Raw genomic sequence first — 27,648 nt, forward strand, 5'->3', positions numbered from 1 at the left:
TCCATCTGGGGACCCTGCTCATTGTCGGGGTGGTACCTCAGCTCTGACCGTAAGGGGCTGTGCTCTGCTTGTCCGTGCTGTCCTGTGGTGCCGCCCTGCTCCGAGGCTTACTTGTTTCTGCAGCCCAAAGCTCCTCGGAAGCAGAAATCTGGCACTGTCTGCTCTGGCAGCACAAGTCTGGCCTCCTGCCCTGCAGTCCTTCCATGCAGCTCTGGAGACGTTGCCCAGCCCTTAGGGCCTGACCAGCACAGGCACTGGCAGCACTCCGCTGTGCATCTCTATCCGGGCTGTCAGGACACAAGCGATGATTGCCAGCCAGCCTCCCGGGGAGAGATTTGTGCTGGATGCAGCAGACATTCTTATGAAAGAACCACCATCTGCTGGAGAAGAGGATGAGCCCGTCTAACTCGCTTCATTTATGTTTTAATTAAGGCTGGAGCAGCAGCCTCCAGAGATGAGAGAGGAATCCCAGCTCACCCAGGCAGTTTACTCTGTTTGTGTTTCATCATGCAAGTGTTCATTCAGCTGCTCACATGGTTCAAGTCGAGCACGTGCTCAGGTGTTTTGCTGCAGTGACCTCCCAGTGCCACGTTGCCTCTCCGTGTAGTGGCTGATAACCCCAGTAAATCCTTGCTCTGGGACCTGGATGCCCTGTAAGCCTGAGTCTTTGAAATAGCAGCGATAAGAGCAAAGAATCACAGACCTTGTCCATCATAAATGGATTTGTGACTGCAGCCCGCAGATCTCAGGGATGATTTCTACCATTCAGTAAACGACTGGTTTGGCAGAGCATTCAGCTCACAAAATGCAGGCTGCTTGCAAGCACCTTGAGTGATCTCTCAGCAGAAAATGAACCCCGTCTGTCAGTAGGGCTCTCTCCCTGGCCTGTGTTCAAGTGTCAGCCCTCAGTCAAAACCTTCCAGGGATGGAGTATCTGCAGGAGGGGATCGTTGCAGAGTTCTGTCTGTCGGGGTGGATCTGTCTCAGATCCCTAGCCGTACACACCGACTGCGTTACAGACGCTGCCATATTGACAGCAGCAGCGATGCTGAAAGCTGGGAGGACTCCAAGGCTGCACAGAGCAGCTCTGTCAGGTCCAATCCTTTCTGCCTCCCTGCTCCACACTTAACAGGATCCTCTCCAAAGCACACGCCGAGGCACCAACGCGTTTCTTAACGTGTAACTGCTCCTGGGCACGGGAGTGTTTCCTCTGAGAACAATTATGGAATTGCAATAAAGTGCGTTAAAGGGGAAATTCTTTGATTTCTGTCTTGCACAGTGCCCCTCTCAGTCTGGGGCCTCCCACACTGCTAAGCTGTTGGTTTTGCATCCCACCTGCCTGAAGGAATCGAGGAGGGAGTTGGAGCACGCCGGCTGGGGCCCGGAGCCATCTCACACTGGAGGCATCTGCTCTGCTGCAGCCATCGCAACGCCCGAGCGCTGCACACATGTCCAGGAGACACTTTTATCATTGGCACGGGGGAGAATTGAGAGAGCTGCCATTCTCTCGAGCTAAGCCGGAGACAGAACAACGGAGCACACTTTATGTAACTCGTTTTTATTTTTAAACAGCCTTTTATTTTCAAGGGGAATTCAACTCAGTGGGTGTCTCCTATCTCTTGCCCTGCCTCGTTACTGCATGAGAAGTGGCTTCTTTTGTCAATACCCCCTTCTATCCAGGATATCAGCTGCATGGATTCCTCACCTGCCCCTGAAACTCAAGCTCTCCTTGTTTGACCTTTCAGGAGTTCCTGCCTGCCAGGGCTGATGTGGAGAATGATTTGAGGCTTAAGGTGAACAGAAAATATAACCCCTTAAAATTTTCCTCTTTGTGTGTTTCCTGATGGGAAAGCTTCCTACGGGAGCTTCTTTTTGGAAGGGGAAGCTGCTCTTGTGGTTCTTTTAATAAGTAAGATAGTCTGTGATTAGTTTTGCTGTTTAGGAAGCTGTTGAGATGAGCTGTAGTTCTCTTTTGCCCAGCCAATCACCTTGTATTGGACCAAGCGTGTTTTACCCTGGATCCTAAAACAGGCAGGCAGCCTAACACAGTGAGCAGAGCATTGTGTGTTAGCTCTCAGTTACGAACTACTTTTAACATTAACAGCTTTCATTGTAAACAGTGGTGGAAGCAGCACGCTCTGGAGGCAAATTAATTACTGATTTGAATTACCTTGGGCTTGGGCCCACGTAGGTGCCAGCCTGGCTTTTGGACAAATTTGGAATTCCTGGGTGTCAGAGGAGACCAAGCAATGCTTCATCTCACAAGTAGCTTTGTAGGATTTTCACTCCATGGCAAGAGCAGTTGTTCCTTCCAGTCCTCCAGCAAAACAAACCAAAAAAAAAAAAAAAAAAGACATACACAAAAAAAAGCCAAACAAAACCAAAGCTCCCTTGGGATGCAGCAGAAGTCGACCAAGGCTGAGGCTTATGGTTGAGCCGAGGGCAGGCTCTGCAGCATGCAGATCACCTGAGGCAGTGACTGCCGCAGGGAAGCGGCTACCCCACATACTTGGTCAGTCACAGATCCTTCATCACAGAGCTATTTCCAGAGAGGTCACAGAAGCAACAGAATCTTGTGTAAACCAACCAAAAAATGAACTCAGCTGTGGGGATGTAGCTATTAAATGTCACAGCAGTCTGAAGAAACACATTCTCGATGCCAGGCTAAAACCACTTGGACTCGCAAGCCATGAAGCACACCCTAAAACAAGCTCCTTGCCTCACAGTGCCAGGAAAGAGAGATGCTGGCACAGGACCAGGGAAGGTCACAAAGTAAGAGCAAACACAGTCCCAAAGAAGTTCAATGCCTTGTGGCGTGGATCGCTGTAAAGATGACAAGGCCTTGAAGTCAGAAACGAGGAGTGGAAGCGACAGGCCCAGCATGACAGCTAGTTAAGCATAAAATAATGGAATCCCAGAGAGGCACACAGCCCCCCGAGGAAACAGAACAAGAGTGAGAAGATAGAGAGTAGTCTGCTTAAATGTCAAGGTGAAGGAGTTTATTCAAGGCAAGCCCATCGGAGATGTCAGCCAAGCAAATAAGGTAGTCAGCGTAGCTGCTCTCTGGTGTTGTAGCCCCAAAGTGAGAAAGGGAGGTCAGCTACCAGCCCTGGGGAGTGTTCTCCTCCCTGGAGGGGCAGAAACCATGCAACTACCAGCTGGGCTGGCTGGGTATCTCAGATGTTTGGGCAGCTGTGCTGGAAGGAACGGATGTCTTCAGGCCATGCAGCTCTAGCAGTTGGGTGGCAGAAGCTGTGACCAAGTGAAACCAGTGAAGGTGTTTGGTCAGGAAGAAGTTTTGGGGTAAAAACTGCTCAAATGATCAGTAGGGGCATGAACAAAATACATGTAATAGACAGGGAGGCATTTAAAATAGTAGGGTGAAAAGGACCCTGGAGGTGATGTTATTGTCCAGGGAACAGGCTGGCAAATTCCCTTCCACCCTGTCCAGTGACAGGCAATGGTTCCAGTGCTGCATGTGTTTGTGTTTGCTGTTAGCAGGTCACGAGGAAATTGCTTTAAGATATTTTTTAGAGATTTAAAATTTTGGATGGGATTCAAACCTAATATCAAAATGAGTTATTTTATTAAAAGGTTTTAAATAGAAGGTACAGAGTAGTCAGAAACATGAGGGCCATTTTAGGAGGAATTTGCTATAAACCTCTTCTATCTCACAGAAGCTTTCTAAAATATTACCCTGTAAAATACATTTCTCTTTATCTGCAATTTAATTACATTTCCCATCGTGCCTGTGTCAACACAACTCACTCACTTTGTTCTCTATTAACTCCATCCCAGCCCAGGAAAGTAAAATAAAAATGGTGTTTTGCAGAGCTGTTTGTGGGATGCTCCAGGACCTCACTGAGCTCAGGAAAAGGGGGTGCTGACAGCCTGGAGAAATAGGAGCTGGGGTCTCTGCCCGTACTGGTGGTGGCTGTGAGACAGCAACATGTAAAACTGGTGTAGGAGGACAACAAGCAGGAGCCCTCGTTCCTTGGCCTCTTCCACCCCACTAATGTCCTGGAGGTGCTGCAGCCAGTGTCACTTGTGACATCCTGCAGTTGCCCAGAGAGAACCTGGGAGTGTGGAAGGGCATTAAAAGAGAAATGACGTGCTCGGAGTTGAACCCTTGGTGATGTTGTATTAAATTTGGCTTGGGTTTGGGGCAAGGGCTGAAGCTGATTGTTATTTAACTTGAACAAACCAGCCTGTTGTACCAGAGGCATAGGATGGACCTCAACCTTTGACCTTGGCTGAGAGGAGATTGTATCAGCCGCTGCATTTTTATTTTTTTTATTTTTGAACGCTTGTCTCTTCGTAACCAGAGATGTGATTAACCCAAGTCAGGATGACCTGGGCTTTGAGATGGGAGGTGAGAGCAAGGCGACTGTTTCCTTGCCAGGTTGAGTTGTGAAGGAGGGGATCTGAGTCGGAGAGCTGGGATCATTCCTGCAGCACTACTATCCCCGTGTTTTCATGGTAAGTTCTGCAGGACTCTTTCCCCAGGGATGTTGCTGGTGATAATGTGTTATCTCAAGACATGTTTCCTGTTAGTAGCACAAGGATGTCAGGCCCAGCACCGCTTTAGCAGAGGAGGGGTGGGTGACTACAGGTTTCTAGGAAAAAGACAGGAGAGTGACGAAAAAAAATAATGACTGGTGTAACTGCAGACACTTTTTTTTTTTTCCCTTGATGCCCCTGTCCCAGGCAGTGGCCAACTCCAGCAGGATCAAAAAGAGCAGAGGCTTGTGCCCCTGGTGAGCTAGGGGTGCACCTGAATGCTTGCACAGCCTGCAGGGCACCTGTGTTGGGGTTCTGGTGGCTGAGCCAAGCACAGATTTGGGGTCGTGCTGCTGCCCCACCACGTGTGCTGGGGGCTAGGTTCCCGTGGAAGCCCCACTGGGGTGCACTGAGGACCCCGTATACATCCTCTGCTGGTTGAGGATGGAGGTGTGGGTGCAGGAGAGGAGAGGGAATGGGAGCTTGTGCTGTGGGGTGAGCAAACCACAGGAGGTCCAGATGAAGGCAGGGAACCAGCGGGGCTGCGCACATCAGAAGAAATGAGGGGTCAGTAGCATCCCTGACGAGCCAGGTGGGTTTCTGTTTTTCCCATGCCCTGCAACACGGCTCTCCCTTGCCCGTTAACAATTTAATTTGACCCTGCTGACACCGGGGCTCTTTAATTAAACTCCCCAGTCCCTTCTGTCCGTAGTAACTCCTGATGATCTGCGATCCGAGGGCAGTCACCTCCCCTAAACCTCAGAGGAGCTGATTAAACCGACGCAGGCGGCTGCTTTCTTCCAACATACCGAGGGTGACAACGGCGAGAGCGTTCGCAGGCATCCCCCCGCCCGCCCCCAGATGCTCCCAGCCGGCGCTTGGCACCCGCCACCCGTGCCGAGCTGTCGCCCATCTCGACGGGCTGGGGAGGTCCTCGGCCAGGTTAGCGGGGCGGCGGGCGAGGAGGGATGCAGCGAAACGTGCCGATCAGGTGGGCTCCTCGGCAGTGCCGCCAGCGAGCCGGCTCCGCAGCAGAGCCGAGCCCCAGCCTGCTGGGTGAGGCTGCTTTTTTAGCCCTGGCTGGATGTGGCACGGAGCTGTGCCCCAGCCCTGCTGCTGCTGCTGCCCGGGGAGAGCTGGGGAGGGGAGGTGTGTCGGAGTGTGACTTTCACCCCGTGCTGGGGGTTGTCTCTGAAGAGACTGCTCTGTTCTCTCCCCAGAGCCTCTGTGACCACAGCGTTGGCAGAGACCCACCGGCAGAGAGGACAGGTCAACGGCAGTGAGTATCTTTTCTCAGTGTCTGTCTGTCTGCAGTGCCTCCGTGTTCGGGTTTATCTGGCTTCCTCTGCATGTGAATGGAGGGACTTAATCTCGTGAAGCCCCTTGGGGCTTGTTTTTTTTTTTTTTTTTTTTATTTTTTATTTTATTTTTTTTATTTTTATTTTTTTATTTTTTTTTTGCTGCTAATTTTTTCCATTGGGATGGCTGCTTTATCTTTGCTCAGGTGATCTCCTGGGGGGGTTGATAATTTGATTGCCATAATTGCACCCCCTTCCTTTGTCTCCTAAGGAGAAACCCCAAAGCACATCCATGATGAGACCAGCAATTCTCCTTGACCCAGGGTCCTTTCATAGGAGGGGGAGGTAGGGCAAGTGATGGAGCGTGGGGCAGAAAAACCTGGCACCACGGACCCCCACTGGGATGCCTTTACCACATGCTACAGGCTATATTTATAAAGCAGTAATTGACCGCCTTTATTTGCAATCACAGGAAATATCCGTGGGTATGCCAGCCTAGCCGTGCGGTTGTCTCTGTGGGAAATGTAGGTCTCGGCATCCCTGAAGTCAGGCAGACTTTGGGAGCACAGGGAAGTTCGGTGCCGCTCAGCTCTGCAGGTTGTGTTGTGTGGGCTGGCGAGCGGGTGGGAGCGGGGGCGAGCAGAAAGCTGTTTCATAACAGGACCCCAAAAAGCATGCTGCTCGAGGGGACGGCGAGGGAGAGAGAGGGCACCCAGCGGGCACCCAGCTCCGCTTCCAGCTGTCACTTCGGAGTGATGGTGGGAAAAGGGGGGCTGAGGGGCTCCGGGAGATCCTGTGCTGCGGCCCCGCATGTGGGTGAGACTGTTAACGAGGAAATTTAAAGGGGCTTAAGGAATTACTAAGGATTGATTTCAGCTAAAGCGCATCAAAGCAGCCGGTCAGGGCAGGGATTAAGAAAACGCACTCACTGGCATGTGGTGCAATCCCGGTTCCATTAATTTAGTTGGGGAGAGGCTTTGTGCGTTTTTAATGTAATCAGGTTTTAAGAGGGATGTTGTGTTGGGCAGCCCGAGCTTTGGGATCTCCTCAGGCCCAAGCAGAACGGGGTCCTGGCTCCTCTGCACACAGTCTCTGCTCTCATCAGCTCCTTTGCCACTTCCTCAGTTCCCTCTGGGCAAGAGGACATGGAGGTTATCTGGAGCTCGGCCTTGTCCTGGCAAACAGGAAACCTTTGCACTTTGCTCACTATCCAGGCAGTTCGGTCCTGCTCTCTGTCCCATCGGTTTCCTGGCTGTTGTGGACCTCGCCTTCGCTCTCCGATGCGAGATTTGTTTAACCAGTGGGCTGTGTGCCAAGGCTCCCAGGGACCCTGCCACCCCTCTGTCCGTTCATCCCTCCCCGCTGCAGACCGTGCGTCCCCTTTGTGGCTTCCCACAGGCTGCCACCGCATGGAAGATATGTTTTGAGTTGTTTTTGTGTGAGTGCTTGAGCCTGTGATGGTGCAAGGACCAGCAGACGCGTGAAGTGCTCCTCTTATTTTATTTGCAGTGCCAGCTTTTCCGTGATGGCCGGTAACATCAGCCATGACCCGGAGGGACAGGGACAAGAGGTAGTTTGGTCTTCTTAGCGAGGTCAGTCCGGAAGCTCTGCCTGTTGAGGAGAGACCTTCAGAGGTGTTGAATGATGAGCGTGATAATGCCAAGTCCTGCTGCTCCGTGGTGAGCTGTGACGCCAAACTCAAGTCACTTTAGACCTGAAGCTGGACTTAACCTGCTGTCCTGGTTTTAGACGGAAATGCTGTCTCTTCTCTGTGATCATCTCTCAACTCTGAACGTCTTCCATTGAAAAATCGACCTTCCACGCTAGGAAGCAAGGATCAAATGGGTTGAGAACAACTGGCCTTTTTTTTTGCAGAGGATTCTTTGGTATATTTTTAAGTGCCAGGACATGAAACAGTAAATCCCTCCTTCCCGCACTCCTATCTCCTGCAAACAGCCCTGACTGCTCTCCAAGCCAGCCAGTTAAAGGGTTAACTATAACTGGATGCCTGAATGGCTGCCTTACTGATCCCACGGAGGTAACTGAAAAGACACGCTGCATTCCTCACCCCTGCCCATCCTGTCGCTGTCTACCTCGTCCAGTGAGCCTTTCGGCTCGCTGTACCATCCCCTCTTCCCTCCTTCCCTTGCCTCTCCACCTCCCGCAGACCCAGATTTTCCCTCTCTTTCTCCTGTGTCCTGTCTTGGAAGCCATGACCCAGAGATTGGTGTTCCGTGAGAGACAAGTTCCCTGCTTGTGGCGCAGCATCTCTGTCTCCCGTACGCTGTGATTCCCTGCTGCAGTCCCTTGATCTCAGGCATCAGAGAGAAATCTGAGCAGCATTGCGGTAATGCGTGTCACACCTCTTGCTGAGAAATTCGTGAGCTTGCTCGAACAAACAGCTGAGGGAGGATAAAGGTTGGGGGCAGGAGGTATCAGAAAGGTACCAGAAAGATCCGATAGCAGGCTCGGTGTCAGTTTGAGTCAGCAGGTCCAGCAAGCTCAGCTAGGGATGCGGCACTTTGCACACAGGGTATCTGCACTGATGTTGGAAGTTTAGGCAGTGCAGCATCCTGAGCCCACCAGTCATGGGTCTGTATTTTGAGGCTGTGCAACAACTCCTGCCACTAAAAATCTCCAGGTTTTTGTGCTCGATAAATTCCGTGAGTTGCCTGCGCTGTGCCAGGGAGACACTCCTTGCATTTAATTAACATTTAATTTGCTTTAAGATTACATTAAAATGTGCAATAATAGAAACTCTCTGAAGGGCGGGAGGAGAAAGGGGGGAAACAGGCATGCTACAGATTGGCTCGGTTGCCGGTGCTGAAGTGTGCTGCATATGGAAAGGGAAAAATCCTGTGCTTCCCTCTGCAGCCACAGAAAGTGTGTGGCTTCTGTTTGGCAGCAGGGCTCAGCAAAGGGCTTCCTCTGGCTCAGAACTGGGTGCAGCAGCTGAGAAGTGCAGACTGAGTCGCTGAATTGTCCTCCCGTGGTCAGGAGGAGAGAGTGGCCTCATTCGACATGGGGGAAATGTAGCAGAAGCGATGCCCTTAGGCTGGAGACGCAAGTAACAGGCTGTGCCCTGCTGGACACCGTGTCAAACCGCTAATCGGCATCTATATGTTTTTGAGAGGAGGCAATGCCAGCCCAGTGCAACGTGTGTGTGACATCTCCCTCTCCCTTTGTGTTCCCTCTCCTTCCCCGTCCTCCCCATCCCGGCGTTACCTAACGAGCGATGCTGCGGTGGCCGTCCTGGGAAGGGGCTGGTGAGGAGGCCAGGGGCCTGCGGAGCACCGAAGGCTCTGGGACCGCTTTGAAATTCAGAGGGAAAAGCAATAAGGCCATTTTCTGCATGGGTAAACCTGTCACAGTAGAGGCAGCTTTAGCCAGCTTATGTAACGCTGAGTCTAAAGGAACTGCCCAGGATCCTGGCTGGGGTCTCGTGGCTCTGCAGCGCAGACTCACCTTGCAGGTGCCTTGCTCCCTCTCTTCTCCAGCCCCTCCTGCCCTCAAGCACTGGTATTTGTGCTGTTCTGGTGCGGCTGGGTTGTGGCAACTGGTATTTCTCCCCTTTGCTGGATTCCCACTCCTGCCGATTGCAGGTCTTTACAAGAAACTGTCCCAAAGTGCAGCCTTTTGAACCTTTATGCCAGTCAGACCAGCTGAGCGACTGGTGTGGGCGAGCTTTCAGCTGCTCTGGTGCTGTGTCCATCCTTAGCATCTGCTTAGCATCTTACTGGAGATGCTTCAGAGTCCCTTCTGCAGATGAGGGAGCCAGGGACACAGGTCTGATTAGGTGCAGAGCTGCCGAGGAGTTTTTTTTTCTTTTTTTCTTCTTGTTTCTGTTTTGCCACACTGGCTAGACTTTTAATCGTCTTCTTTGGTTTTCCCCTGCTCACACCCCTGCTCCCCCATATCGACCACAGGAACAGAGGGATGAGGACTCGCCTGGGCTGCCTGTCTCACAAATCAGACTCATATAATGATTTCACAGCTATTCTTCCGGACAAGCCCAACCGGGCTTTGAAGTGAGTATAGCTGCAGCATCCCACCCCATCCCCACTTCTGTCCTTCCCCTCCCTGCCCACCACCCCCTCTAGTACTACCCACCTTTCGCTGTATGAGCTTTGCATAGTTCTTTTCAGCCACAAGGAAGGGAGGAAAATACAAAGCCTGACAGAGCAGGAACGATATTGGAAAATGCCTGCATCATTGATACAAGCTCTTTTCTAAGACAGGACATGCACACTGTCCCAGCTGCTGTACATGGGATGTGCCTGCACATGTTTGAGAACATAACATATCCCTCTGTCATCGCAAACCAAAGTCTGAGCAGCTGACTTTGTACACGAGGTGAGCAGCTATTTCAGGTCACAGTCCTCCTCAGCGAAGTCTTGTTATTAAACACTACCAAAATGTCCTGAATCAGTTTGCACAGCACTTAAAGTAGGTACTTCAGACAATCCAGAGCCCTGATTTAAGACAAGTGGGATGGAATTCATCTGATCATAGGTTACTGCTTACATCTGAGCTAAGAGTCTAACCTTCCCCTTGAAGTCAGGAGAGAGAAACAAATGCTGCTGCAGGTGTGGGTTTCATTTCACTTAACTTTTGACATTTACAATGTAAATGTCTACATCTGAACTTGTTCCCTGGGCCTCTGCTTAGAGTCAATGAGGAAAAATCGGTCCCTTTTTGGGCGTGATTCATCTGGCTTATTTTAGCCACCTACCTGAAGAGGAGATGAAGAGAACCCTGCAAGTCCCATGGCATCTCCCTGCTGACTCTGAAGGGAACCCAGGGTGACTTGCTCACTTGGAGACCTCTACACTGTAGATAGCCAAAGTTTGGTGAGAATTCCAGCCTTCTTTGGTGTCCTTGTCAAGCAGCTCTGGAGGGGACTAGCAGCCATGGGTTGTCTGTAATTTGCCTCTTCCTTTCTTTCAGAAGACTGTCAACAGAAGAAGCAACAAGATGGGCAGACTCCTTCGATGTCCTTTTATCCCATAAATGTGAGTAGAGATCAAATTCTATCAATCCTTCTACCAAACTCTTCCCCCTCCCCATGCCCCCCCCCCCGTACCCCAAATACTGTTCATAGCTGAGGCAAACAAAGTATGCACTGATGGCACAGGGGTGGTCCCTTGGGTACTTGCTTACTTCCCCCTAATAAGCAGTCACAGTAACTCATGGGCAGGACTTCTCCTCTGGTGAGAAGGTGAGGGAGTGCGTTTCCGTGGGTTCCCTTCCTGAATTTGCTCCTGACTGGCTGTGCAGTCACAGCTGATAAAGCCAGCAGCCCCAGCTCTAGCTTTCTCCAGTTCCTCTGGCGGCAGGACTCCAAGGCTGTGATGTGCGTACCTTCCTTGGCAGGTACACCCGGGTTCAGCCTTTCTGCAGTGCTGGGTTCTCAGCTCACTAAAGCTCCCCAGGATCTGGGGAGCCAGGTCCAGGGAAACCATCTCGTTTCCCTCTGCCTCCAGCTGCTTTGCAGCTGCACAGCATCGAGGTGCAGCCTGTGCCAGGACTGCTAGGCACAGCAGGGTACCGTAGGAAGCAGTGGAGGGCTTTCCCTGAGACCCCACTCACTGCCACTGCTCGTTAGCACTCCACTGCAGGGGTATTAATATTTTATCTTCACCTAAGTGGTGAGAAGACCATCACGTCCCATCCCTATTGATGCGGTCGCCTTGCGGAATATTCGAATTCAAGTCAACATAGCTGAAATTCTCAGAGCCATCTCCTGATTTTTTGACTGATTACTCTCATTGATTTTAGGGGATAATCGAGTATGTAGCTCAGTAACCTTAAACACCTCGCTCTGTAGCAGTCCTTCCTGGAGAAATCATGCATGGTAGCACTTAGCTGGATCTAATTTATAGTTACCGAACTAAACCTGAAAGTTTCACATCAAGAAACGTTATGCAAACATATAATCAGCACACCTCACTCCATTCAATAGATCAATCATATCAGTTCTGTTCAGAATATATTACTCCATTATTCTGCTTCACCAGCACATTCACGCTGACAAATTGTAAACAAGGCTGCGAAGTTCACAGCATAGGCTCATTAAGGTGTTTGTATTCGAGAATAAAACGAGCAAATCGAGGTTGGGCAGACGTCAGTGTGGGTGGTGAACTATTTTATTGCAACATGGAAATGTCTGACTTAGTGGTTCAGGTTTTGTGGGACTTGCGTTTTAAAATATCAGTGTAGAATCATATTGTTTTCAAAAAAGTGCAATTCTTCTGGATTTCTGCTAAGATGACAACAGTTTTGGCAGAGAATTACGTGACAACTTTAAACAAGCTGGCTGTCCAAGGCAGAAAAAAGTAATATATTATTTTTAGCAGCAGTATCTTGTTGAGATCATTGCTCTTGCAGCCGGTAGAAAAAAAAAAAAAATGATGTAGCTGGGTATGGCTAAGAGGGAACATTTTCTTTTGTCAAAATTCAAAACAAGAAGGGAAAAATGCACAAAAGAGACATGCGTGCCTGGAGGATGGGAAGTGGGAGAGGACAGGATATTCACATCAGTGGTACAGTTCTGTCTTTAAAATCAAGCCCTTGTTCCTGCCTCAACAGTATTAAGGTCAGAATTTTCTTACTTAGATACAGACTATAACAAAAGTGCTTTGGTTACAAAAGCCAGCGAAGTCAGAGTCTCTGTACTGAAGTTATATACAGAGTGTTCCCTCTTCAGCTGAGTGCTGGGAATGCTAAATCAAACCTTAGTTCGACTACTTCATCCAACAGCATCCATAAGAATATAATATTAGAAAATTAGCCTTATAAAGTGATAAATGAAATACCAGAATCTTTTCTGTCTCTAGAATGGGAAGTAATTCTGGGAACTTTTTGACACCTAGTGAAAAATATTTAGTTCCTAATAGCAACAGAAGGTGATTTTTAAAATTTAAATTGAGCTTCTTTTTTCTTCTCAGCAGTCATGTTGACATTGCCTGGTGATCAGTGGCAAAAAATTGTTGTTTAATAAACCACTTTCTAAAAGAATATATCACATCAGCTCCGACCTGAAGCTTCTGGAATCGCTAGTCTGCAGACAAAGCCTGCATTTGGTTATAATGATGCACATACAGAAAGCTCTGTTTAAACAGAAGTGTTATTTTAGTTACGTTGGTTTAAAGGAGAGAAGATATGCATCATATGTGCTTGGAAGGAATTGTAAAATCGTTGTTTTTGTTTATGTATACTTGCATCCAAAACACAGAATTGTTAAAGATCTGTTATGAAAATAAGCCAGCTGCATTTATGATATTAGAAACATGCTAGTAAGCATGAGCTGATGTTGGAGGGGGGTAGGGGATTCTTGTGCTGTATCTGACCAAAATTTCAGAGTAAGAAAAGCAGTGCCTGTCCTGCCCACATCTATCTATAGTACAGCTGCCAGCTAATATCCTATTTCTAGTGCCAGGAGAAGGACAGAACTGTATCAGTCTAATTTCACTATGACTGCCCAGGTGAAAAATACTAGGCAGGGAAAATTCCAATTCATGCTTCAGGGCATGGGCTAAGCACCAGCTGGGCTCATGGAGAATTTCCCCTGTGGTTTCTAGCATTAGCAGGTAGACCGCTTCTGCTTGACACATCTGTCATAAATTCTTTCTTCACTAGATGGACAGTTTGTCTATTTTGGAAGGGAGATTGTGGTGCTGATTTTAGGGACTTGAGTGGTGCTTTCCTTCACAGTCAGACGTTACAGCGGTTTGGGGTTCTTTCCAATCATCCCGTTCTTTCAGGAAAATCAGTGCGCCAATAGGACTTGGGAGCTGGGTAAAACAGCTGTGTGAGAGACAGACAACTTTTACTCTTTCACTTCCTATTTTCCTGAATCTCCAAAAGGTCTTCAAGTGGAAGTGGTTTGAACAGGTATTACACATTACATAAACTCTATGGAGAATGTTATGCTTATTTTTGTCAAATATTCCTTAAGTGTGATGGCCTGTGGGTGCCCCTTCCACTATTCCCCCATTGTTTTACTGAATGAACTCTGTAGACATTGTTTGATCCTGGCATGCTACATTATGGCAGCAGCTTGAATGGAGTATTGAAAAGCCCTGGGTCTTGAAGCAACTCCATGTTTCCAGAGATTCCCAGGCTGGGCAGTGCTCTTTTCTGTAAAGAGAGTGGTCCGATTCAGATTGTTTAGTCCCCAGCACTTTAAAAAAAATAATTGTATTGACATTGGCAAGAGATTGCAGGTAGGGAAGGCAATGCAACTCAGGCTCTCCCAGTCACACCCTCGCCTTCCTTTTCCATTGGGACTTCAGCATCCCTCAGCCTTGCCCTGTTAGAGCAGCAGAGCCAAACTGTAGGATACAGCACAGCTCAGCTTCCTTGGCAGCCCCAGACAAGTAGGTCAGTGCAATGATATCTGACTTGTTCTTGCTAATGGGTGAAGCAAGTCAACTTGAAACCGTAGGGTCAGCCAGTCAATCCCCTTTCTTTTTAGAGTGGGAGCCTTGTCTGAGCTCATTGCAAGAAACGTATCTCCAAGCACAGCAGTGTTCCCTTGGGTCAGGGCTTGTGAGCATGGCAGGCAGCAGGAGAGGAGCTTGATCTTGCTTTGCAGCTGGGTTTTGAGAAAGTGAGAGTCAGGGCTGTATGTAGCATGCTTCCCTGGGTGCTAAGGGGCCAAAAGCAGAGGTTTTAACATGCTAGATTTTGGCATCTTTTTCCATTTTGTGCCAGTGTTGGGTTAGTGATGGCTCCCAGGGAACCGGAGCTTTATGTGGTCCGCAGAGTGTGTGTATGTGTGTGAGTAACGGAGGAGTAATCCCCCTGCTGTACCCGTGCCCAGGAGGTACAGTCTGGTCAGCCAGATGGAGATTCCTTTTGACAGGCTGCTGGAGGGAAATACAAGCAATGGCATGTCTCATTCTGCATCCCTTGCGGGGCTGGACACATGGCTTGTCATTTGTCCAGAATCCGGCAGGACAGTCTGTCCTCAGCCCTTAGTCAGTTTTCAGCAAAGCATCTGACATGGAAAACCTTTGCGCCGAATTTCCATTTTTATCTCAAGGATGACTTTTTTTGCCATCTACATTTTTTTTTGGTCATCTCTATGCTCTTCTGCCCAAATTTTATTGTCTTCCTCCTCCTCCTGTTGTCTATACATTGCTGCTCTTCCCACACAGCATAGGAATATCCCTTCCTACTCCCAGTTCTTTCTAAGCCAGAACAGCATTAGCATTAGCATTGTGCTAGTGACAGGCAGCTAACATTCACCAAAGCAATGCTAAGCAGCAGTGAGAGCATGTACATATGCTATGCAGAACATTGTGGCCTTGTCTCTTCAGCCCTGGACCCAAAATATTGCACAGAGCTAATCCATCCATCTACCAGCCATAAGGACTCTCTCTTTATTTCCTACATGACGTGCTGATGGCCCTGATGGTGTGAAATGCATGCATTAAATAAATGATTGTTGATAGCTTTCTTACTCTGACAGTGGCTAGATCCTTGGTTATTAAACTGTCTGCCTGAATGATTTAAGCTATTAATCTCAGCTCTTCCTCATGTTGCTGACACCTGATTTAGTTAAGACTTGTACTGTATTTTGTGCAAGCCAGTTAAGTCCCTTCCTCCACGCCTTTTCTTTCTGCAAAGAAACCATTCTCCACAGCCCAAAGGATAACATCTGAGTGGGGTTTCAGGAACATCTGAGGCCTCATGTAGTTGTTGATCTGCCTGGTAGTTCCCATCTAAATCACAAATTTAATTTTAGCTGCTCTAGAGAGCAGAGCCTGGTCCTTTTAAGGCTTGTATTTACACTGCAAAACTGTAAAGCAAATGTTCTTCTGCTCCTCTTTCTGACTCCTGGCACCCAGGTAGAAGAGCTCTATTTCTTTGCCGTCATCCTATCTGCCCTGTTGAAAGTAATATAATGGGTTGGCTTCAAGCAAGACTCACCACTCTTTTGAGTCAAATTCCTGAGTAAGTATCCAACAGCTGTATTGAAGGGACGTACACTTACACCACTGTGTCTGTTTCTTGAGCAGCCATGCCTTTCAGCTGTGTGTTTTGGGGATATCCCATGAGATCTCTGAAGATGCCATAGAATCAGAGAATGGCTTGGGTTGTGAGAGATCTTTAAAGGCCATCTACTCCTGGCCTCCTTCCATGGACAGGGACGTCTTTCACTAGACCAGGTTGCCCACAGTAGTATCTAACTTCCAGGGATGGGACATCCACAGCTTCTCTGGGCAGCCTGTTCCAGTGCTTCACTACCATCACGACGAATTCTAATCCACCTTTTCATCTCTGTGCTTTTTCTGCAAAACATCCCATGGGACTTGCACGTCTCAGGTGCTCCATGCATCTTCTAGGCTATTTCAAGAGGCTGACCCTGCTGGTGATGCACTCCTATTCATGTTGTACTGCAATCTGGGGCTGGTTGATCCCTGCTCGGGGGAAAGAAAATTAAAAAAAAAAAATCTGTACAGTTGGGTGGGATGAGCTTTGAAATGCCTGTCGTTCACAAGGGATGCTTCCTTGGTAGTCTTCATGTACAGGACATTAATGTCAATGTCCAGGTCACATTCCAGCTCAGGTGGTGCAAGTTCCCCACCTCATTGCCCTCCTGCCCTTTCCATTAGATCTGTTCTTGTTCCACAATAAACTTGTGTGCAGCCTGGCAGCGATTTACTGCTGTGCGGTCATCTGGGCTTCCATCTCTGAGGCTGAACTCTGACTGCCAGCCCCAGCTGTAAATGCTGGCAGAGAGTCAAAGGCTAAGGGCAAATCTGTGGAGAGCGAGGCAGCCTCAGGTTGAGGATGACCTCTCCTGCGTCCTGGGCCTCCTCTGCAAGGTCCTCGCTGGTCTGGCTTGATCCTTTCCAGCTCCCCTGAGGCTGTGAGGAGGAGATGACAGAAACATATATATAAAAAAAGTGGAGAACAGCCAAATACTATTATTTATATATCATCTGTCTAAACTTACTTCGAGATAAAAAGGAGCTGATGGACATGAGAGTGGGAGGCAGAGCATGTGGAAACCTCCTGGTCCCAGCTGCCGTGCCTGCTCTCCGGGGCAGGGCTAAAGCAAAGGCCTTTCTCATCTCATCAATCACAAAGTCCACTTGTTTTAGCAGATATTACATTCTGCAGATATTATATTTGCCATGCACAGCTGCTATTTTTGGCAAGTGATCCTCTGTCAGTGCTGGGGCTCTGGGGCTGTTGGAGAGGAAAGGCGATGGGGGAAGATGAGGACAGGGAAGCAAGATCTCCGCAGGGACACGCAGCTGAGCTTGTGTTGTCATAACAGTGTATTTGGGTGCCTGAACAATAAACACCAAACATCCTACGAGCCAGTGATATACCAAATGGCATACATCTCAGGGAACTGCTGCATTTTCCCTTCCATACTTTCTTCTTTCTGAAATTGTCAATCTGCTGTGATGTCCTCTCCGTTTCTTCTCGTAAGGGCTCCTTGCTCTCTTCTCAAGTCATCCACAAAATCCGTATGAATTTTGTTGACATTGAATAGGGAGGGGATGTAGGCTTTGAAACATCCTTGTGTCTCCTGGATTCCTGTTTCCTGAAGGAAACGAGCCCTAAAACATTCCTCTCTTGTGCCATGTTTATCTACCCATGCAGATGCTCCCAGCAGCCGGGGCAGCATGATCCTGACAGGCACTCGGCTCCTGGAGATGCCTCTGGAGCTCTGTTCTGCAGACTTCTCGAGGGCTAATGTTGCCTTATTCCCCCAGGCCTGAACCCACAATTTGCACTGTTAGCTGCTCTGTGGTGCTCTTGGGCAAGAGCCCTGGCTTTGCCCACAGTAACAGCCCCAAACCCCAATCATCTCTATCTACAAGTGCATTAACCTAGGGGCACCAGGACAAGTTGGTGTGATGCTGCCATTCTTTCATTCCTTGCCCTCTTGGGGCTGACAGAAAGAAACTAGGGTAGCTGAGATGGAAACATTCCTCTTTTAGCTGCAGATTGCTGTGCCACGACAGCTCTTTGCAACGCAGAGTGCTGATGGAGCAGTTAGCATTGCCAAGCCCGTCAGTGAAGGAGCTTTGAGAAGCCTAAAGTGGAGAGTATTAGCCTGGAGTTTGGTCCTACTTGGCCACTCCCTTTGAGAGTCAGGGCAGCCAGACATCTCCATTGGCTTATGTGCAGCCAGAAGCAGGATTGTTAGCTGCTGTTCAACATATGGGGCAAATTCTTAGGGCTGAGGCTCAGGACCTAGAACTGAAAAATACTTCCCTATCCTCAGCCATCATCTGATACAAGTGAGGAGCAGATATAAGATCGGGAGAAAAAGGGGAGTTACATTGCTGTTTCTTGCCTCTGGTGTAGGCAAGAAAACAAAGACAAAGCTGTTGGGGAGTTTGTGATGGGTCCTTTGACCTGGCCAGCCACTGCCTGCCTTGAAGATGACGTGCCCCAAGCAGCAGATATCACCCCTCAGGCTCCTTCCTTCTCCTGTGCTCCTGGCCATGGCAGGGAGGAGGGAAGGCAGCGCTGCCAACATCTCCCATAGCAGAAAGGGGCAGGTGGAGCCCACACTTCACAGCACTGCAGGAGGAGTTCAAGTCCTACAAACCTTTTGTCCATCTTTGCTGTGCACTTGCTCATTCTTTCATCGAGTCTGACCTTGCTGAGCGCATTCCCAGTTCTGTCAGTATTTTTAGGTGCTTACTTGGAAGTAAGTAGCTAAAGCCGACTGGGGAGGTTTCCAGTTATGAGCTACAAACACCGAGACCCTATAGAAAGAGAGTGGGAAAAGTTAGAAACATGTTACTGGAAGAAGTAAAATTAGGAGCCAAATTTATCCCTAGGCTCAAGAAAGGAGAAAGGGCATGTGTAAGACCTTCAGCTATTTCAACTCTGCTTGTGCCGTTCAGGGAAAGGAAATAAAAAACAATAGCTGTGTCCATAAATACACCCAGGCAGGGGTTTAAGAGCACACATTGCCTAATAAATCTTTCCATATTTCTAATCTGTCCCGGCTGACTCAGATTACATTGCTGAAATGTCACAATTGCTAAGCATTAGCAAGTGATAAGAACACTTTTACCACTGACTAGACAAGTAGTAATTATGCTGTGTCCTCTCCTTTTCCCCTTTATTGTAGCTATAACAGTTAGGCTCTCCAAGATCCTTCCTCTGTATAAGTAATAACTAAAAATATGTCACAAGGCAGTAAAGCAAAGTGACAGAGAGCATAGGAGACAAGTCCACAGGCGCTATGTTTTATTAAAGGCTTTTCTTAATGACGGGTAGGACGTTACAAAGTGGGACATTAATACGCACAAGACGGTGCAGCAAAGAGACGGTATCATTGGAGCCTGATGATTTCAAGAGGAATTTTTCAAAGGTTAGCTATCCCAGTCCCAAAGAAAACCTTTTCCTGTTAGCTGGCAAAAAATATTTTTCAAAATAGCAGCAAAGAATGTTTGGTCTCATGGCAGCTCATGAGACTGCAGCTGATGCAACAGTGTAAGTTATGAATAAGTCCTGGGATCACGGACTGTGCTGTCACATAGCCTGGGAGAAAAATTGAATGGCCTCTAGTAGACAGATGGGGGGATGCCTGTTATAGTGCTCCCTGCCCTCTTTCTTCTTCCATTGTAACTCCCCTCATTCCCTTGCAGATGGGCTGGCCGCTTTCCGTGCTTTCCTGAAGACAGAGTTCAGCGAGGAGAACCTCGAGTTCTGGCTCGCCTGCGAGGACTTCAAGAAGACCCGCTCGGCGGCCAAGCTGGCCTCCAAGGCCCAGCGGATCTTTGAGGAGTTCATCGATGTGCAGGCTCCTCGAGAGGTTGGTAGGCCAGCACCTCGGGCAGGCAGAGCATCCCTCTGGTGCGGGGAACAGGCCCAGCTCCCCTGCACGGGGGGTCAGGGAGCTCTTCCTTCCTTCCCTCCCGGAGGTGATGGCGAGGAGAATGCTTCCTGTTACGGGAACACCATCCTGCCCGCTGCTGCTGCCTCTGCTTGCAGTGACTCATCCCCTGCTGAGGGTAACTACTCTGATGATACCAAATTAGTCATAGCCAGTGAGTTCACTGGCAACTGCAACCCACATTTCCTAACCTCCACCAGCTTCCTAGGAGTTTTTCACATTGAAGCTCATTTACTATCAGTCCCCAAACAGGCTACTGGGCTCATTTCTCCCAGGACATTTTGTCTAAGAGCATCCCACGAATGACTAACTTGTTGACTCTCCAGGGAAGAGTGTTTATCTGCTGACTAACTCCAAACTCAATTAGAGCTCCTGAAAGATGCGAGCAATAACTCAGAGGTGAACAAAAAACGCAGTCGCAACCTGAAGCCTGGAATTGTTAAGTCCTCTTTAAAGTACTGACAGGCAGATGTGACTGTCAGATCCTGTGTCGTGATGTTGTGCTGCGCTACTGTATTAATAGTGCAACCAGGAGAGTGCTTGCTGCACCTGCTCTCCCACAGCACTTCTCTTGCTCGATAGCTCGGGTGCTTGTCATGATAAAGGTGCCTGCAAGGGGATCCCTCTAAGAGGGCTGCCTCCACTTCATCTTCGGGCTAGCAAGGCTATTATGGTAAGCTACTGTCAAGCACCAAGTGGTGTGGGCATCTCAGGGTGCACTTCAATCCCCAGCGCCCTCAGTGAACGCCTTGTGCTGATATTCATAAAAGCTGGGTGAGATTTTCAGGACTGCAGGACTGAAGTTACATTAGAAATACAAGTGCAGGTTGGATGGAGTCTTCCCTAAAATTTGTTCCTGTTGTCATGCTAGAATGTGAAATGACCTTTAAGTGACATGGAGCGCTAATCTATATTGCTGTCGTCTGGGTTAGGGCAGACAGCTTTACTTTCTAGACAGCTTTAAGTTTGGACGCCGGGGTAATAATGACAAATAACATCTTAACAGACAGGTTTCAAACAATAACCCTAACAAACACTAACTGCTAGGGAGAGAGAACAGGAAAACGCGTATTGTTGGCTTTGCAAACATGCTGCAGTCATAACATGAGGGCTGTTTGTTTTTTCAAGTCCCTGCTGAAGATACGGTAACATCAAGCTGTTATGGGAAAAATCAAACAATTTATTCTATAACAGCATAGTTTAAAAACATTTAATAAGAATATACTGATAGTTTAAACCCAGCTAAAAGTTCACTTACCCTTCTATTGGGCGTGTAGTGAAGAAAAAGGGGATAGAGGAAACTTGATCAACGGGAGAAGAGGTATGTTAAGCCAAGTCAGCATTTTTAGAAGATTTGCTGTGAAAAACCATGCTTGAGAGCCTGAATAAAAGTGACTTGATTTCAGAAGTGCTCAGATCATTATAAATCTAGTTCAACTTCTCCAAGTTTGGGACAGGATTTATAACTCTGGATTACGAAACCCCACAGAGTTAGGGGGACTGTTTAGGCATGGCTAAGAGTAGGTGCTTGGTCCTGTCACTGAGATGAAACGTGCCATTTTAAGCAAGCAAGCAGTCACTCAGTACCAACCTCTCTTCTGCTGCTTTTCCTAGGTGAACATAGACTTCCAGACTCGGGAGCTGACAAGAAGAAACATGCAGGAGCCCTCCCTCTCTTGCTTTGACCAAGCTCAGGGGAAGGTGCACAGCCTGATGGAAAAAGACTCTTATCCCAGGTTCCTGAGATCCAAAATTTACACAGACCTGCTATCTCAAACCCAGAGGAGGCTCAGCTAGAACAGCGATGGGGCCCTCAGAAACCATGTGCTTCCTACAACAGCAGCAACCCATGTCTAAATGTGAAACTTTCTTGGTGTTAAAAGCAGTGGGGATAAGAAACGAGGGAGGAGAGGAAGAGGAGGCTTCCAGAGCGTGATCTGAATGTGGAATTAGGACTTTTTGAATTTCTGTGCTTTTTTGGTTAGCAGTAGCATCTTGCAGTTGTTGCCTCTCTCTAGCACAAAACCCTATCCTCTCTAGTCATGGGGTCATCTGTTGGGAAGGCAGGTTTCCTTTAAAATTACTGCATTGGTTTGTCTGTAAATAATGTCTCTGCACCTTCCCATCCTTCCAGACACCTCACTGGCTCTCACCTGTCCCTGTGTTTGGAAGGGCCCTAAGGGCAGCTCTGAAACTTGTGTAGCCAAGTACGATCCAAAGCACCGTCCCCTACGCTGGCTGCTGGGGTCTGGATCCTGAGGCCATGAGGAGGCAGATAGGGTGGGAGTGAGAAGACAAAGGCACACGATTCTTGCTGCTTCCCAGAGTGGAAACCATCAGCAAACTCAGCTCACCTTCCCATTTTGGTTGCAGACCTTGTGATACCACAGCAGCTGACCTGTCACAGCCCCTCCGTGCCCTTGACTGCTTTTCTTCCAGGGGTGGAGACTAGATGCTATTTTTGCGTGACTGTCAAGGAGCTGAGTTTTTCTCATGAGGGAGGTAACCCCAAAAGCTCTTGCTAGACCTGGTCTTCTAGTGCAAATGTTTGTTTTTCAGTGATATTATTTATGTGTACTATAGTTCAGCCTCAGGACCCCAGTCACTGTTAGGCTTCATTGTGCTAGGCACCATACCAAAACTTCACACAGAGAGGCTTTTGGCCACCACAGACTTTAACGACCTCAGTGGCGTCTCGGGAACGAACTGCCAGCCGTCGGGAAAGAGTTGGGAGAATGAATGTCCCATCTGCCCCATGCTGAGGTGTAAGAAAAGCACAAGATCCATCTGCCGTGTCAGGTATCGTTTCTCATCGTAGTACTTCACCAGCGCATGGCAGGGAGAGGTAATGTGAAAACACAACCTTATTTTTGTTATTTACTGATTATTGACTGTTGTTGTTACCTACCGATTGTCCACTGTGGGTTCAGTGCAATGTAAAGAAATACTGAAGACACAGACCCTGCTGCATGGTGCTTGCTTAAAAACAGGGTGCAGGGAAGCATGCAGTGAGCAGGACGAGTGTCCGGGCGTGAAGTGGCGTGCAAAGTGTGCTTTGGCCCTATTCCCACAGCCTGGATACCAGCTGCAGGAGAGGGCTCTGCGCAGATGTCAGTTGTGTAACACCACCTCTGTGCTGTGCAGTAATTCCTTCCATCTGAATTTCTGCAGCATCGCTTTCCCAGTTTATCAGCTGTCAGATTCTTGCGATGTTTTCTAGAGGGGAAGTGGGTTGTCTGTGGGTTTAAGTCTACAGACCAGAGGTCTGTTTTCTTAGTTTTAGGAAGGTCTGGAAAGGGGCCTCATGGATCTTTTCCTTCTCTCCATGGAGTCATCCACAGATCAGAGGTTGGTAAACCTACGTTCTGGTTTATTGTGGTGGGTAGGTTTGATAAATCAGATAGCTGGTGATAAAGGTGTAAATGTAATCTGGTGTAAGCTGGGTAGTCTGAATTCTGAAGCTATGCATAATGTTTGGAACAAGATACGAAAAGTCTGCTTGGGTATTAGAAGTTACTGTCCCTACATTAGCAGGTTTTGAGGCTTTTTGTAAGGCTGCTGTGCAGGATGTTAGGATGGATAGGCGTGGGATTATGATAGGGATGATGAGTGTGTTTGTTTTGTTCTGGAGGTGTGTTCCTGTGGTCTCTAAGACACATTCTAAATACAGTACAAAAGCAAAATTTCTGTTCAACAGGAAAACCTGGTTTTCAGTACCTGGCTGGTCAACTCTAGAATTCTCCTGTAGTTTTGTAGGCTAAGATCATCTCAAGTTAACTTTCACTAAGGACAGAAGGAACAGCGTGCTCTGGGGTCCCAGACCAGTGTTTCTGGGAGTCCTCTGCCCCGCCAGGTAACGTGAGCGTGGTGGGAGATGTGGCATCCTGCGGCCACGCTCGGGCTTGGCAGCACAGCCCCTCGACTTTTGAAACTGTTGATGAGATGCATGAGGTTCATAATGCTGGGGGACAGAGCCCCAAAGCCTGAACATCACTGTGCAAATTTCACCGTGGCAGCTTCGTGCAAACTTACTTGCTGCCTGTTTGAAAGGGGGAGCAACGAGCAATGTCTGCAGGGAAAGAAAGGTGGGCTCCAGATTTTGCTGTAATTCCACTTTTAATGTACTTACTGCTTTTAAAGAGGAGGAAGATGGACATCTTAACTGCCCTAGGGTGTTTCTCTTAAAGCCACTGGTACATCTTCTGAGTGGGCTTGGATGATGCTGACCTCTAGTGCCAGCTGACACATCCCAGCGAAGGCTTTTCAGCACACGCCCTGCAGGCACCCATTGCTGAGAGGGTCATAGGGACGACCAGGAGATGAGGAAACAGCAGAATGAGAGGTTTTTGTCTAGGAATGAGGACAAGGACAGGAAAATCAGAAGTGAGGACAATTCCCAGGCTTCCCTGATGGCTACAAAGGCTGGTCCTGTTCAGAGTGTGACTCCAGAAAGCCCAGTAGGTAACATCTCCCGACAGGCTCCTCCAGAGTCGGTGTTGGCATCCTTTTCTTTTGTGCCAGAATTCATCAAAAAACTCCAAAGCGGCCAAAAACTCTAAAGACCAAGCTCCTCTCTTTCCTCCTTCTGTCTGGGGAATGGCTTTGAGCAGGCACATCCAGAGGTGGCACTGCTGACAGGAACTGTATTCCTGCCGGCTGGTGTAGGATGAGTGCGTTGCCCCTTAAATTGATGCCAGATAAAATCCTCGACAGGAAATGTCCTAGAGCATACCGTGGAGCAAAGGTATTGTCTGAAGCACATGAATCTATCACAGTTATTTTTGTTCCTGCTCTTACAGTTTGTCTCTCTCGCAGGAAAGCGGTCTAGTTATTTAAAGTAATTTATCATTATTATTTTAATAAGAGATTGGCACCAATTGCTTCTTTTATGTCAAATGTCAGGCTGAAGTGAATTAAAATAGGCAACTTATACCTCTTCCTCTTAAACCAGGGGCTGATGAAGGAAATAATGACAAAGCCAAAGCTTTGGAGAGCACTGAGTGATGACTAATCCCCATCGAGGACAAATACCCTATCTTTGATTCATCCCTTACTGATGTGAAAGGGATATTCAGAACTTACAAACCCCATTTTCCCTCTCCACAAGCACACACCTCCAAAAACGTGCTCCCACTTCAAGTAATGTCAGAGAGTGCCATCGTATTAGAGAGGAAATAAAAAATGTTTCACTCAGCTCTTTTTATTCTGTGTCTTTGCTGGCGTGTGCCCAGCCAGCTCTTAAGTCCTTTGACAGCAAAAGGGAAGAAGAATTTTGCAAATTGCTTTTCCCTACTCCATAAACTTCAGGCGTCGTTCAGTCCAGAAGCAGATGTGGAACCCAAAGCAGGTGCTTTGGCCAGGTTTGGGTTTATTTCCGTGTTTTGCGGTACTTGTTAATGTACTGATGGGTCCACGCTGGGAAAGCGTGAGGGGCAAAGTCCTGCTGGCCTAAGCACAGGAGGGAAGGAGGTGTGTGTGCGCGTGGGTGTGGGTGGTGAGAGTGCATGTGAATTCACGTATACGTTACTTAGTGTCTCCTACTAGAGAAGCTATTCTGAGACATAGATGTGCATGTTAAAATAGGAGAATTAGGCATAAATGACATAAAATGAGATTTTAGCGGTGTTGTGTTTGCCTCTTGTGTAAGTTTGACTAGTAATAGGAGATGTACAACTCTGCTAGGCTTCCAATTACCCATAAGAGCACATGTATCAAACTGAACTGAATGTTCACTGATAGACACAAAACCAAAATGTTTACAGCATTCAGAGCAATAGCAAAGCATACCTCATGCCAGTCCTGGAGTGCCTCTCACTTGTCCCTGCAAACTCCCCCCCACCGTGGGCCTCCTCCTTCTCCCTCCAAACCCCCTTCTTCTTCTCAGTCCTGTCCCTGTGGATGTCCCTCCTCTTCCTCATCTTCACCTCCCTGAAGCACTCCTGTCCATGCCAGCCTTCCCCTCCACCAGCACTGCTTGAGCCCTGGGCTCTCACAGCCTCCCCTGCCCTCCTGGCTGCATGCCCTCTGTCCCCAGGTGTCTGTCCGCCCTTCTTTTCCTTTTCCTTCCCCAGACTCCTGTCTTGCCATCTCCCTCCTACATACCTCCTACTGTTGCTCCTAGTAGCTATTCCTTGCCCATTATATAAGGAGAAAACGCTTCACCTAATTTATGCACCACCTTTCCTTCCTGGGGCTGCTGCAGTTGTCTTGTTCCTTGGTACTGTGTTTTCTCTGGCACGGAAGCGTTTTATCACAGAGCCGGGATTAATGTACATGTCGTTGCCAGACCAGAGAGTGCTTTTCTCTACCGTGCACCCCCTGGGCTTTTCAGAGGCTCGGCTTGTCCCCAGTGTTGTGTCTTTGTCCTCTGTTCGTGCTCCATGTGCTGTGTTTGCGGCAGGGGCTGGCTAGGTGAGACGGCAGCTGTGCTCCGCGCTGCACGCTGGGGCATGGAATCGGAGCTGCCTCGGCAGGGTCGCAGCTGTGCTTCCTCTTAGCTTCCTGATTAAAAAAAAATAGAGTAAATAAAGGTGTGCGCCTTGTATTTGCTTAGTGAAGTCAGTCGTTTTGCTCTGTGCCTCCTCTTGGTTTTACTGGAAGGCTGCATCTGGGATTTGATGCTCCGGTAAACTCAAGTGGAGTTCAGGGAGCTGAGTGCACGGGAGGTGGCAGAAGGGGGTGAGCTTAGTACTGAAAAAAACAGAACATTTTGGGCAAAAAAGGCACAGAAGCAAAGGCAGTGCCTGCTTCTGGAGGGACCTGGCATACCAGGGAGGCAGGGAACCAGGCACAGTGTCAGTCACTTGTTCCCAGTGGCCCCACAGCTCCCAGTTTGCAGCTCCAGCTGGCCAGCAGTACCCAGGCTGGTGCTGGCGGGCAGGATCTCCTCGCTGCTCTGCTCCGGGCTGTTCTTAGCCTGTTCTGATGGGAGGAGCAGCTCCTGTGTCTGGAGGTACAGCACCGCCCTGCAGTGCCTGGCCCTGCCTGGATCTACAGCATGACAGGAGCCACTCGGCTCTGCGTTTGCAGCGTAGATAATGGTGTTGCCCTAAGAAATGTCTTCACGTTGCTCCACGGATGCCCACAGCCACCAGCTGAAAAGGACTGGGGGGAAGGAGGCTTTTTGGGGTGTATGCAGCCCTCTATGGGATACTGGTGATGAAAGAGCAGGGTACAAGCACGCCCTGGGGTGGATCCCCCTTCTTTAAACTCCACGACCGATGTATCTCATCCTCGCATAACCTCTCATCCCCTTCCTCTACAAGCAAAATGAATGAGACGCACTGAGTTTCTTCAAGCTCTCTGGCACCTCCATTTCCTGTGGGATGGCAGGAAGGGGCCTCGAGGACCCGATCTGATAATTGGTCCTGAGTAAGGTGCAGCTCAAGATGTCTTTGTTCCCTGAGAAACGTGGTCGTGGGTGGCTCAGAAGAGAGGTAGGAGGGAGTTAGCGCACGGGGTGAAGTCAGAACTGAGCCACCAGGTACCTGGGTAAAAGACCAGCTCTTGGAAGAAGTGCCCAATGCCATGTTTTTATTTTATTTATTTAAAAAATATTTAAAGTCCTGATGCTGTAGCTGCCTCCGCGGTGTCTGGGTGCTGCTGGTGCCACAAGATAACAGGAGCAGTTTGGGCAGGACGCGCAGGTGGTTCAGTCTGATTCCTTCCCTCGGGGAGGGCATGGGCTCGGCTTCACTTTGCCTTCCCTTCCTCATTAGCTGCTCATTCGCTAGGCTCGCCTTCCCCTAACGAGGCTGGAGAAGCTCCTCAGCCACACCAGCTGCCGAACCGGCGATGACACCCCCCTGAGTCACGTCACCGCGTTGTAAAATGTCGCTCACCTTCACTGTATAGAGACCACGAGGACACAAATAAACAGCCTGAGAAGCACCTGCCTTGTGCCTGCGTGTCCGGGAGAGCTGCGGGTCGAGCTCGTGTTCCTTCGTGGGGAGGGGATTGGGCATGGGT

General features: G+C 48.8%; 1 protein-coding gene across 12 annotated transcripts; it reads left to right on the forward strand.

Annotated features, from left to right (window-relative positions):
• Positions 1 to 4,459: 4,459 nt before the first annotated feature.
• Positions 4,460 to 26,380, forward strand: LOC118170433 (regulator of G-protein signaling 8). 12 transcript variants are annotated; one of them, XR_004752714.1, is made up of 8 exons: positions 4,488 to 4,598; positions 5,721 to 5,779; positions 9,725 to 9,826; positions 10,746 to 10,810; positions 19,433 to 19,599; positions 21,295 to 22,525; positions 22,958 to 23,028; positions 24,632 to 26,380. XR_004752714.1 is itself a non-coding variant. In XM_035332645.1 (7 exons), exons 3-7 carry the CDS (start codon positions 7,811 to 7,813, stop codon positions 21,475 to 21,477), a joined length of 543 nt encoding a protein of 180 aa, XP_035188536.1. In that variant the 5' UTR covers positions 5,424 to 5,442; positions 5,721 to 5,779; positions 7,308 to 7,810; the 3' UTR covers positions 21,478 to 22,638. The 12 variants fall into 12 exon arrangements, 8 of the variants coding, with proteins under 8 accessions (XP_035188531.1, XP_035188532.1, XP_035188536.1 ...); XR_004752712.1 differs by having other exon boundaries at positions 21,295 to 23,028; XR_004752713.1 differs by lacking the exon at positions 22,958 to 23,028.
• The last annotated feature ends 1,268 nt before the right edge of the window (positions 26,381 to 27,648 follow it).

The sequence above is a fragment of the Oxyura jamaicensis genome, chromosome 8, assembly GCF_011077185.1.
Source record: "Oxyura jamaicensis isolate SHBP4307 breed ruddy duck chromosome 8, BPBGC_Ojam_1.0, whole genome shotgun sequence".
In the NCBI taxonomy this organism is placed as follows: Eukaryota; Metazoa; Chordata; class Aves; order Anseriformes; family Anatidae; genus Oxyura; species Oxyura jamaicensis.